This window comes from Lepidothrix coronata, unplaced genomic scaffold (genome assembly GCF_001604755.1).
Source record: "Lepidothrix coronata isolate B3197 unplaced genomic scaffold, Lepidothrix_coronata-1.0 Scaffold65, whole genome shotgun sequence".
In the NCBI taxonomy this organism is placed as follows: domain Eukaryota; kingdom Metazoa; phylum Chordata; class Aves; order Passeriformes; family Pipridae; genus Lepidothrix; species Lepidothrix coronata.
The window spans coordinates 2,712,392-2,726,201 of NW_016690245.1; the positions used below are offsets into that span (position 1 = coordinate 2,712,392).

The window sequence follows — 13,810 nt, forward strand, 5'->3', positions numbered from 1 at the left end:
AATAAACTACCTCAAATCCGAGGTTCAGAGCTACAAAATGTTATATCATTAATCCAAGTCACTACATGTTATCGTTTCCCACCGGACAAAACAGGTGCTGTATCTCTGTATGAACTGCTGGATTTTCACATGCTTCCCTCACAACAGAGTCAGAAATGAAACGTACTTAACTGGAAGACAGACATCAAGCATTTTTGTGTAATAAAATCTTTTGCCCAAGAGAAGAAAATGGAAGCTCCTTATGCCAACTATTTCTCCAGAACACATCCATCTCCTGCATTAATCAATTCTGATACAGAGAAATAAATTTTCCTTCTCTTTTCATACTTTCACCACCAACACGTAGCTATCTGCTTTCAAACACAAGGTGACTGGACTTTAAATACAAATCTCATAAGCAATGTAACAAAAAAATGCACTTACTCTTTACAGTGGCTCATTTTTAAACAAAGAGTGTGTAAATAAAACTCCCTTATTTATTATTTAATTGTTGTTTAATTTTTCAGTTGCACTAACCATTCCATTTCCAATTATTTAATATTACACACTTCAACATCCTAGGATATATCACTATGGAAAACAAAGTAATATAGATAACAGGATAAATGTTCCAGTGACAACCATCTTGAACAGCCAAGTAAACTTTACCATCCCTTTCCCCAGGTCAAAATTCTCTAGTCCTCACCCTGCAAGAGACCTTTTTCTACCTTCATGTTTTTGCATTTCTGTCTGCTGTCAGTATCCATCAAAGCCCTTCTTGGTTCAGAGCCCAGCTGTTGGAAGAGGCTGATCCTCACCCTGCATCAGTCAACATTACAAAGAGCTGGGCTGATGGGATTTTCCTTTTGCAGATTTCTCAATTCAGTAACTCTTTTGCCTAGTATTAAATCCTTTTATACACCATCAGAGCCAACAAAAATTAATCTTTGCAGAACATAATGCCCTTTCATTCTGAATATGACAAGCTTTTTGAATAGAGAGTTTTTAGTCATTTATGGGAGCAATTAACAAATTAAAACACTTTCCAGATACTCAGAAGTTCCCATATCAATGGTCTAATTTGGTATTAGTGGTCTTCAAATCCTCTGCTTGAACTAGGCAGACATCCCTGTTGCAGTACCTATATAACAATGAAAAACTAAGTAGTTAAGTTTCCCCCAATGTGTAGTGCACTTACTCTATCCTAAAAATAAAAACCTTGGGCTGTGTGCACAGATCAACTACATACCATAAACTGACCTATCCCTGCCCATCCAGCACTCCTCTGACTAAGATCTTCTTTACGTATCCAATAATTCTAGGGAATAAGAAATAAGTCAAGAAAAGAAAAGAGTCTATAACAACACAGCACAATCAAACCTCAGTCTTACCAGGCCTCTGAGAACTTCTTAACAGAAAAAAATAATAAATCCATATTACAAACATCTTTGGCACACATATATATAAGGTGACCATTCTGAAAGGGAATAAAAGGCACATAAACTTTATCTAGTTCATGATACACCTGGAATTTTTAGGACACTGTATTCCCACAACAAAGAATGGCAGGAAACTAGAGGGGAGCTCAGGAGAGACAGTCAAATCACCTCAAATGAACCAACTATTCCCAGGGAAACACTGAACCAGCTGTCAAAATAAGGCTCATCAGAGGTAAAGCACCACATCAGATATCACCTCTCTATTATTAGGGTAGAAATTTATGAATGGCATCTAGCTATAATACTGATGGTATATTAATTACACATGAAACCCACTGTCAGATGATAAAACTCACTTTCTCTCGAAACATTATAAAATTATTTCTGTTCTATAGTGGCTTCCAGACTTCTGCCCATGGTTTGCACTACAATCTCTCTGTAATTCACCATACCACCTTTGAAAATCTCTGCATAGTCTCTCAGTATCAATACATTTTTCCCCATTAAATAGTGTCTGCATGATGACATAATTAACAGCAGTTAATGCAAATATAAGATTTGCAACTTATGGCAACCAAACATTTGATAACATCAGTATCTTCCGCTTTTGTTTGTTAAATGGAACAAAGAAACTGCATTTATTTCATTTTGTTGACATTTTGTCATGCTGTAGTTCTCAGTAAAGAGCTTGAATTCTTCTTGTGTAAATGCATAAACATAATATTCTATGAATTTCCATCTGGGAATTTGTTTCTAAATGAAAGAATGAATCTGAACTGTCATATCCTGTCATTCATTTTAGGTGCCCAACATAGAAATCACAGCACACTATTACAATCTTGAAAACAATGATTGTAAATTCTACTGGAATTTCAGCAGCTTTAAGTATAACCAAAATTAACAATTCAGACACCTCTGTCACTAAAAGCACAGCTTCCTTGAGGTGTGGGTGAATTTTAAGTCACACAATTATTAGTGTACCAAACAGTAGATATAAAACACTCATTTACATCATACTGATGTAAAAATAAAAGCTTTATCCTCAGAATTTACTTTTCCAAAATAATTAGGGAGTTCATGTACATGGAAGGTATCTATAAAGTGGAACAGGCAGTACTTCCTTGTACCATGGAGCAGTATGAAGGTTAAATTCATACACAGCTGCTACCTAAAGACAAAACAGTGAACAACTTCTGCATTTAAAATTGAAGCAATTTAGAAGAGAGAAGCGTGTCCAGGTCTATCAGAACTTCTGCTGTGTTCTTAAATGAAATAGGAAACAGCTACTGGATCAACTGCCTGAAGCCGAAGAGATAAGCACTCAAACCTATATGTAACCAAGCACCGTGTCCTTGCACCATCACCACATCAACGTGGCCTGGGGCACAGGGAAGGCAGTGGCAAACACTCCATCCCTCAAACAGAGAAGACTGACTGGAAATACTTAAAAGCTTGTCATCTACAACCAGATCATTTAAGCACAAAACAGAGTGAACTAAACAGAGGAATGAATGAAACCAAACAGAAAGCAGCTTACAAAAGATTTACTACTTCATTGCTTCTTCAGTGCTACTTTCTTCAGCACAGTTAGCATCCAGTCTACATGGAGCTCAAAGTGTAGGAGCACTCTGCCGGTACTTTTTGTGTTGTGTAACATACACCTACAGTGCTGGGAAATAAACAAATGACTAAAAGCATGTGCTTTGCAAGACTCTATTCCGCGTGTTTTGCATGTGGCAACAGAGCAGTGGCTCTATGTTTGCAAGTGCTAAGGAAATTTCCACTCCTATTGCAATAGCCAAACAGTAATCCTGTTTGATTGAAAGGGCTTAAAATGATTAGTAAATGCATTTGCTTCTAAGTTTACTTCCCTAGAATCCAGCCTAAGTTTTCTTGAAATTGCATATTCTAGGAAAAAAATCTTCCACTAACAAGGAACAGAAATCATAAAATATGAGAAAATAATCCATATGAATGTTCATAACCCTTCTCTACTATCTTCCCTTCCTGTATGCCTTCTAAATGTAGAACAAAGCTTTCAGGAATGTGAAAGTAATTTGTTCAGCTCTAATCACTTCAGCTGTTTTGATGTATCTACACACATACTTAACATAATGCCTAGACAGAATTATAGATTTCAGACTAGAACTACATTGATAATCTGATCTTTAATCAGGGATAGCTGAGGGGTCCACAAACAGCAGATGGTTCTACACACCATAACTGCTCCAAGACAACAAGGAGTAGAGTTTCAGCCTTCCCTCTCAGTTCTCTATTTCTTCGTTTAACAAATCAGATGCTAGAATTTATACCATAGCTTCTTTCACGTTAACTTTTACAGCCACCTCTTAAGGAATATACTCCAAAGAAATACACTTCACTGCACAATATGCGACTTCCATAGTAAATATTTTTGTGAAACAGAGTTCACATATACAAAGAAGAAAATTTTTCAAATTCTGTCCAACACCTACTCACTTGAAAACAAAGCCTGCTACTAGAGATGAAAAGTACTGAATCACACCATCCAAGCTAATTTCCTGCAAAGCAGCATTGAAAAAGCCTATTCAGTTACAATGATGTATCTCAGTTCCTCCATCAATAAATTCTCCCCCATAAGGTAAATTATTTTCTCTTTCCAAATAAAATTGAGATATATACCACAGCTAAAAATGTCTGAATAATACTTAGTACTACATTCAATTTTCTGGATATATAACATGCAGAACTCTTCTTCCACTCTCCTAAAGTACACACCAGGACGTAGCTATAAGATCACCATTATTCACTGTCCTCCATCACTATCCCTTTCCTATATTCCTGCTCACCTCCTTACTATACTGATTCTTTTCACATTAGCCCTCCCTCCACATTCTCAGCCTGGTGTTTTCATACTACTTCCTGCATGAACACTGCCACACTCCCCCTTCCTTTGCAGTTCCCGTCAATTCCAATTCTTCTGAACTTCCTTGGACTTTTGATGTATTTTCTTATCCCCTCTCTAATGCTTCTGTCCACATGCCAATTCCTGACCCTCCACCTCCTTATACACCATCACAGTACTTCTGCCTCTGGGTAACTCTCTCGACTCTCAGCTTGTTTTTAAATCAAATTCCCTTTTCTTGCTCTTCACATTTGACTGATCCTCACATTACCTCTTAGACATTTCAGCTGCCCATTACTTCATGAGTCTTCCTTTCCTTGTGTTCCCATTTTTTATTGCTTCCTAGCCAAACACACTCCTCCACTTAATCCCTATATTGCAGTAAACTTCAGGAAAGAAGTCTAGATTTAGTCCAAATAAAAGAAGATAGTGGTCACTGTAATCACAGAAAATCTCATATCCAACACCCAAACTCTTTGAGCTTATGTCTCTGTCCCCACTAAGAGCAGCTACCTACAGGAAGCACTTTGAACACAGAGGAGCTTGAGCAAGATGCCAACAACGGTGAGACTGTGTGAGGAAAAGGCTATGAAAGAAAGAGAAACAGTCCTACCATCAGCTTGCAATAAAGTCAGTAGTTACAAACATCAATCTTCTGTTTGTCCCATAACTAGACCTACGTTTTCTAGCTGGGTTAAGGGAAAAAAAATAAAATCTCTCAGTTAAAACGGACCAAAGCAGAGATTTTAACTTTACATGAAACCTGTGTGTAATCACCATGTACAGCTTTACAACCATGATTCTCAGTAATTCTGTTTTCCCATAAGAAACTTCCAGCACCAACGAAAGAGTAAATAAGGTGACACACAATTTCTCCTGATGTGAAGTTCTTGCACATTTGACTATGCTACAAATGTGAAAGCACTGCCTTCTTGCATAGCAGTGGTAGTTGCTGTAAATGCATGTTTACAGTATTTTTCTGGAAGCAGGAAGGGAACTGGTTACTTTGCAGGTTTGCCACTCATCCAGGGATACTTGCAATCTCTGAGTAAGAACACCTCTCTTCCTCAATTTAAGTTATGGTCAGCATTTCTGTATCCATTGCAACCATTGTTTTTCTAGATTTTTTTCACTTCTTTCCATCCCTGTCTTCTTAACACTCTGTGCTTACATCAGATATCATCCTAGTCTTTAGAGGATTTGTCAGAAGTATTTGCTAGTTACCATCCTAGTTCTTTCAGAATCCTGGAAAATAAGTCAACCAGCCCCAACAAACTGAGTGTTTTAAGCTGACAATTTTGTTTGGTTTTGCCTTGCTTACTTGCTTCTCTATTCCTGATATCCATTCTACCTTCTCCCACACTTTGAGCTCAAAAACTGCAGCAGAGCACTCGTTTAGATTTGGCAATACCTACATCATCTTTAATATTACTACATTCTGTATATTAGCTTTTTCTCCTCACAACTCCATGTGCCTAAAGAGCATTTTTGTTTTCTTTACTGCCTCCTGTCATTCCTAAAGAAACTTGACCTTTGCAAATTTGTCTTTTATCTTTACACACTCTTGAATAAAAAACTTTCCTCTGAACATCTGTTTTCTTTTTTGCATTTCTGACAGGCTCAGCTCATTTGTGACACTCTTCTCAGAGTATTTCAAGTCTGTAGTTTTTCCCATAATTTTCCCCTTTCTTGGGATACTCAATGAACATTCTTCAGGCTTTAGTACATACTCTTCAGTTCTATTGACCTCACCAGCTCTCAGTTTAATGACTTTTTTCCTAAATAATTTTTTTAATTGTTTTGTCTTGCTTTTAATTTCTTTGTTTTGCTTTTAGTACAAAATGAATTGAGTCCCAACTATTCAACAAACAGTTCACTTGTTTCCACAACATCCACTTTATTCCTGTCTTTAAATCGGCCATTTTCATATCAGCCTCTCCCTCTTCTGTTTCCTCCTCTAAAAGGCAGTGTCTTGGCTTGCCAGAGGCCTGACCATAACATGGCTTCTTCCCTATCTTAGCAACTTCACAGAGAAGAGAACATTTATTTGGAGACAGTGAGGACTGAGAACAATAGAAGACTTGCCTGTGGCCTATCCATGAGAGACAGTCCAGCTTAGCATGAAGCCCACCTGAGCTCCAGCCATGGCTCCAGTACCTTGGACAGGGCTGGGCCAAGGCAGGGACCTCCCTGGAGGTAGGACAAAGCACCAGTAACCTCTGTAGCACAGGAGTTTCAAGAAATTAAGAGAAACAAAGAACCCGTAAACATTGAGAAAGTATAGACAAGCTTGATACCCAAGACAATTGAGGGAAGAGTTAACCTAAACAGGGCTAGGCCCAACTTTTCTGGAGCTTCAGGTGGAAAGGTCATTTCTGGGCAAGTGGGGCAGACAGATCACGTGGACTGACAAGAGTGAGACTCAGAAGCCACAGTGCAGGAGTTTAGACAGGAAATGGTTGTATGTAATATATATGCATAAATATACACACACATATGGAGGTGTAAATTATAAAAAAAAAATAATAGCTTAAAGAGTTGAACTAAAGTGTTTAAGAACCACTACCCTAATACATATGAATAAAAAGAAACCACAGTGGTTCGGCTACAAACACACTACACTAGTCAGGTACACCAAGTTTTCTGGGATTCCTCACTTGTATTCACCAGCCATGTCCACTTGACAGAAGGACTGTAAGAACTTTGGAGCACAGATTAGGCTTTTGTCCCGTGACTTGGCAAGGCCTGAACAAAGGCCTCACCTTTACCTATCACTGCTGCACAATATGGTACACAGAGAACAACACGAAGACGAGAAAAGGAAGTGAAGGTGGGTTAAACCTAAGGAGAATTTTTTACTCTATTCTAGCATCAGTATGAAGTACACTAGCTCCAGATAGACAGTTCTGAGAAATGCAGCAACACCACGGCAAAATCAAAACACAAAAAACCCAGTTAGTAAAATACTTCAGAAATGTAGATATTTTTCATCGCTCTTCCTATGAGGAATGGGGGTATTTAGTAATATGAAGCAGAGGCATCACCGAATGCACCAGGATAAGGTGCACAGAAATGTACTTACATGGCTTCACACTGCTTTAACTGACTGCACATTGTCTGTATTTTAAAGCTTTAAGGTTTAAACTCTCTATTTTAAAATATGGATGAGCTCCAGCTGAAAAGCTACAGTTTAGCTCCTGTATTTCTGCAACTTCCATCCTCCAAATTCCTCTCAAAAAGAAAATAATTCCCACACTCCTTTTGAAATCATCATGCCATTTGTGTCGTAATGACTTTTCCAGAAACCTCTCTGGATGCTGATGGCAGAGGATCATAGTTCCAGAAAGGAAGCAGAAGTGGAACACAAAAAAAGTTGTAAACAATGTGCATTTATGGGACTATATTTAATAATGAGGTAAGAAAAGTGTGCAAGTATGTTCTACTAAAGAGCACATTGTAGTGGGCACGAAGATATATTTTATTAAAAAGAATTATATAAATAACAGTAGCAAATATCCCAAAATGCACTACAAAATGTGGCATATCCTACTGCCTCTCAAAGTATACAGAAACATCCTCTTCACATAACTTTTAAATGCAAGTCACAATCACAAACTAAAGGAAAACAATACTCCAGACCTATAAACCTAATGAGCAAAACATAAGCACCTACGTGTAACCACCTGTATTCCCCCACCCTACCAAGCTGTTATTACCTCTTGCTCTCATTATCTTTGCAGAACTAAAAGGGAGCAGAGAGAATTAAAGAATTTCACCATACAAGAGGGAGTCAAATTCAATAAGCATCGATCCCTTACGCCTCTCCAAGCCAGCTGAAAACTGTGGGATTGCCTTAGGTGGCAAGAAGTTGTTGTCATTTCTGACAGAAAATACTTGTGTTATAAATGACAGTGAGGAAGAAAAGGATTTGACACTGAAATGAAATGCAGCATTCCTAGGAATGGTAATTAAAAAAAAGTCAAAGTCTTTTAAAGTCAAAGTCTTTAAAATAACAGAATTATTGAATTTCTATTTATAGGAATGGAACCTATAAAACAAAGGCAAGCAGAGATCTGAAATTACAAGTTAAGCCTTTAACATTAATTTCTCAGCTTTTATAAAGATTCCTGGAGAATGGCTTTTAAATAGACTATAACAATTGAAATTTATTTCTATCCAGAAAACTAAGATCATCTTTGGTACCACTATACTGTTTCTTTAGGTTGTATATTTTACATCTTTCCACCACATCTTTGTCCTGTCTACTTCTTAGAACAAGTTCACCCCAGTGGCAAGCGTTACTATGTTGGGGAGGGTGTTCCATTTACCATTAAACTTCTATCAATGTTTCCTTTCTCCTCCCTTCATAGGGAAATCTGTGCATGCAGCGAAGTTTAAGGCAGGTAAACTTTGCAACCCAAGTCCTGACTTACATGGAAATATCTTCAGCACATGAGCAGCCTGCTACACTCTGTTCTCCTCTTGGATTCTAATCATTAAATTACTCTTTAAACTAATTCCTAAATATCTTTAATGATCACAGCTATTAGGACACTTTGGAGGCTTCATTAGTGTTTAGGTACTATTTTATTTAACTTACAGCATATAAAACAGAGAAGTGTGTGTTCTAAGCAACAGCAGTACTAAACCAAGATTTTTAAGTGTTCATAGCTTAAAAATGGTCACCACACATTTCTAGATCCTGGGACCTTTAACAGAAACAGCCAACTAAAAAGACTGCAGTTGTCAGACCAGATTACCGATTTCAAGCAACCCCTCCCCCAGTCACGTGACCATGCTCTGCACTCTCTCAATTAAAACTTGTTTAATCTTAGTCATTATCACACATGTAAAGATTAAACAGTAACCTGTAAGAGCCTATGACATATATTGCTCACTTGTACTTTTGTTTTAGCAGAAGCTAAAGATTCCCAACATTTTGCTAAGCAACATCCTAATCTGAGAACAATGCAGAAATTATGTGATTCCTTTTCCTTTGAAATCACTTTGTGTTCCACAAGCATGCCTTTCCTAATCCCTTTTCCACTACTGAGAGCAAAGAATCAGATTCAGCAAAGAACCATATTCTCTTTCTCTAAGTGTTTGAACAGGCACCAGTTCCCAAACTGCAATGCAGGTGCTTCTGGTGATCTCAAAGGCCATGATCCAGGGTCTGTAATCAGTCTATATGACCACGTAAAACAGTAAAACTAAAAGTATTTTCAACTGATACTAAGAATCAACCATATCGTGAAACCAACAGAGGTCAGTTAATCCAAACTCAGATTTACAGGAATACCATTGCTGACAGAGACATAGTGGTAAATTATACACTTTTAATGGTGCAGCACCTTATTGATTTCCTCATTTAACAAGCCTCTTCCACTCCACCACTGAAAGCCAGGCCTCATTAACTAAACTTTTGAGACAGTATTAAGATACCTGCTAATTAACTAAGACAGACTTAGAAAACTGGTAGCCAGCAATGTTAAGTGCAAAAGACATTCTAGTGGGATGTGGAAACAGATATCTGTGTTTGCATAGAGTTGGAGTCCAGGCTATCAAGCTACAGTAGCATCCCCATCCTGTGCTTCTGCACTGCCTCCCCAGCTCCCAGGGGAGCACCAGGCCTGGGAGACTAGAGCTGGCTTCATGCAGGCACTTGTATACTCTATTCCAGAACCAGATTTTCTGGGAAAAACACTAAAGAGACATTCTCTAAGTATCAGTATTAACCAGTTAATTTATTGATTTAATAAATGTATACAATATTCTGGGAAACGAAACCTTAACTGTCTTGTTAATAAACCAGCTCTTACAGTTGCTTGTTAAAATCAATGCATACACAAAGTCAGCAGCCAGCCAGTTTCAACTTACCTATTAACTGCTTTAAGTAACACATTCCCTCGATCATACACAGCCAGACCTCCTAGTTTCCAGGAGAGTGCTGTCTGCTTCAAGAGAGCAGCATGAACTGGAAACCAGTGCTTCACAGTACCGGTGCCACTGGAAATGCACAGCTTCTTTGTATTCCCTGTACATTTTTACATGCATTCTTTACTAAGTCTTAGTTCATAACAAGCTGACGATCTACTTCTTGCCCAGCCTTTCAGAAAAAAAAGTGCTGAGCCCTGACTTCTCTATTACACAATTTATAGATGGCTTTTTATCCAAGGATCAGATTTAACCTGAAAAATCAGGCACGAAATGCTAAAGGACCTGAGTATTTCCAAACCAAAGAATTCTAAGTCTGAAAAAAGATTTCAACATTCTGAAACCATGAAAATGTCTTTGTTGCTCTTGATAAATCACAAAGAAAAGGATTCAGTACTCATTTCAACACATGCTTTAGGACAGCAGCACAAACAGGCAGCAATTGCTGATATTTTGCCAAAAGTGCCAGACAGATCAATACTTTTAACAACTACTGCCACTGCAATCTCTCATCTCCTGCCTTGCAAACTTTACTTAGATCTGTAAGACACTAGCCCCATTCTTTATCATCATTATTATAAAATATAATTTTTGTACCTAAGCTAGCAGATAGCATCTAATAAAAGAAATATGTAGAGATACAAAGAAAGATTTAACATATCAACTGAGTTCCATTAAAAACCAAATACCAATCCACTAAATTCAAATATTTAAATGCATATCATTCCCCTAACGGAAAAAAAACTGTTTTCAAGCCACAACATAGTAAGTTGAATCTTTAAAAAACCTTAAGATATGTTACAAATTTCATGCCATCACATATAAATTTTGTATAATCAGACATGAAAAAGAACTTTTTTGCATGTTTTTTTCTGAGAAATTATATGACATTTTTGCAACCATACAGCTTCAGAAATTGGAACTTAGAGAAAGACCAATTTTTTTTGAGAACTGTAATAAAAATCTCTCAATCTAGCAAAACTGCTTTTGACCCAAATGCTTATACCAACTTCGATTTTGTGTTAATCAATTATTAAGCAACTCTACCTTTCAATTAAAATGATTCATTATTCTAAATATTCAAGAAGAAGTTGTCTGTTACAGAACTGTTGATCTTAAGAGTATCGGGTTAATAATGCATAATTAAATCCAGGCATTTAAGTGCAAGCTTGCAGGGCAGAAAATTACCTCAGGAACAAGATTATTTTCAATTCAATTCCTTGCTTTAGTGGTTTTGGGAACTGGCAAAACAGGAAAATCCTGAAAAGGGTGTTTAAAGACCTAACCTGGGTTTTGTTCACTTGAAACACATTAATAATCCATTGCTAGTGGTAGTTCTTTTGTAAGAGGGGACATCAACTACTGACACGATTCTTTTTGCTGAAGAGGCTCTTTTTAAAATATATGCTTACTGCAAAACAAATCAACTAAACATACACTGTAAGAACTGATGTAACAGGTAGATGGAGCAAATTAATCTGCAGCACAAGTAAGATTCCCCCCCTCCCACAAGTTACTTCAGAGAAGCTGCTAGAGGAGTCAAGATACACAGACGCTTCTCATTTCATTGTGCGTGTATGACTGGGATGTGGAATGTGCTCTCACTGTGTTCAGACCTGTCCCAGATTTCCCTCTGATTTGAAACAGGAGGGAAAATAGTCTCCCTCTCTCGAGTGCTCGCAGCTACTCTCCGCGGGAGGGAAGAAGGTGGGCTCTCGCCATCAGGTTCAACGGCACGTTCCGAGTATCTTTAAAGACAGAAAACAACCGGCTCTTGGCGAGACAAAAGCGGCTCACGCCAGGCACCCGCAGCCCGGCTGTCCCGGAGGAGGCAGGGAACAGCGAGCTCGGGATCCCGCGCACCGAGGGGCGGGCACGGCCCTGGGGGATCGGATCCGCAGGGAAGGCTGCCTTAAACCGTGTGCCCGGGGGGAGTACGTTTGCATTTCTGTGTGTGCGGGAACTGGGAAGCGGATTAAATCCCACCTGTGCCGGGAGGCAGGCAGACACACGCCGGGAAAGGACACACAGGGAAAGCCCGAGTCCCCCTCGGCAGCTGGCGAGGCCGAGGTGGTTCAGGTGTCGCTGCGAAGGAAGGGGCTCTGGGGGGGGAGGCTGCAGAGTTCAAGTTCCCCCCCACGTAGGACGAAGACGGACGGAACCGCCCGGATCGGGGTTCCTCGGCACCAGGAGAGAGAAGCGCCGGCTCAGGCTCCCGCGGCTGAGGGCGGGGGGCGCCCCTGCCCCGCCGTGCGCTGAGGGGAGGGCGGAGCGGGAGCCCCGCGCCGGGGGAGCGGCGCCCCAGCCCTTCCCCCGCTCCTTTTCTTTCCCCTCTCCACCCGGGCGAGCCCCATTTCCTCCGAGCGGCAGCCGAGGGCGCTGCTCGGGGCCGGGCGGGAGAGGGAGCGGCAGGAGCCAGCGCCGGTAGCGCCTTGTTCTCCGCAGCCAGGCCGGAGGGGGCTGCGCGCCCCGCGCCCCCCGCCCGGGCTCACCTCCTCGATGGCCGCCACCGTGTTCCTGCACTGGGCCATCCGGGTGGTGAAGTTGGAGGCGGTGGGCGACTTGTAATCCTCATTGGTCTCGGACACGAATTCCGACACGGAGATCTGGTCCGGCATGGCGGGGCGGGGATGAGCGAGGGGAGGGAGGGGGAAAGCAGGCGGCTCCGGGGGCAGGGAGGGGAGGGCGCAGGGGGGGCTCCCCCTTACATCGCTCGGCAACCGGCGGCGGCGGCGGCAGCGCCCTCCTCGCAGCCCCGCCGTCTGGAGCGGTGTTGTTCCTCCGCCGCCACACAAGGAAATTCCCCGCACCCACACTCCTCCTCCTGCTCCTCCCGCGCGGTCACGCAGCACCGGGGGCCGGGCACACGCCCAGCGGCAGGAGCTGCCTCCACACCCCGCCCTCCCGCTCGCTTTCTCCCTCTCGCTTTCCCCCTCCTTCCCTCACACACACACGGGGCGGGGGCGCGGCCACACGACCCAGCTGCCTTCCCCGCACGCCCGGAGCGGACCCGCCGCCGCGCACTCGCCCCCGGCCCTCGCCCGGAGAAGATGGCGGCCCCCTCCCTCACCCCCTCCCTCCCGCCCGCCGTCCTTCCCGAGCCCCGAGGGGACAGGAGATGGCAGGCGCCGTCTGGGTGATCCCAGCGACAGGCAGGACAAATCCAGCCGTGTGGTTCAGATCGTGTTTAACAACAAAAACCCAAGGGCAGGGCAAGGTGAGGCGCGGTGCCTGTTTGATGCGAGGGGGAACAGGTAGAAGCCCCCAGGACGGGTCTCCGCACTGTGCCCTCCGGGGCTGCCCGCAGGTACATGAACAGTCGCTTCCCCCACAGCTCATAATCTGTATTTCAACAGTTTAATCTGTGTTACGAGTTCGCTGTCTAGTTTCGAAGGAGCGAAAGCTCAGAAATGCTGTCGTTCCCAAGAGGTCCGTGTAAAAATACTTTTAGGCTAAGTAACGTTTATATCTAAATTCTTAGAACGCTTTTTCTGTACTCGATGAGGAAGAGCTAATATCAGAGGAGAAGCTTTGTTCTTCAGTATAAAGCCATAAGGATTAATCGAGGCAGGAA

The 13,810-nt window shown here is 41.5% G+C and overlaps 1 protein-coding gene across 6 annotated transcripts in view; it reads right to left on the minus strand.

Annotated features, from left to right (window-relative positions):
• Window positions 1-12,898, minus strand: part of ASAP2 (ArfGAP with SH3 domain, ankyrin repeat and PH domain 2) — an 81,325-nt gene extending 68,427 nt beyond the window's left edge. For all 6 annotated transcript variants that reach the window (XR_001875337.1, XM_017818106.1, XM_017818103.1 and 3 more), the window contains exon 1: window positions 12,729-12,898. Coding sequence is in view for 5 of the 6 variants with exons in the window: in XM_017818106.1 (XP_017673595.1) it covers window positions 12,729-12,854 (126 nt within the window). In the remaining variant the exon portion in view is untranslated. The remainder of the gene's footprint in view (window positions 1-12,728) is intronic.
• Window positions 12,899-13,810: the final 912 nt, after the last annotated feature.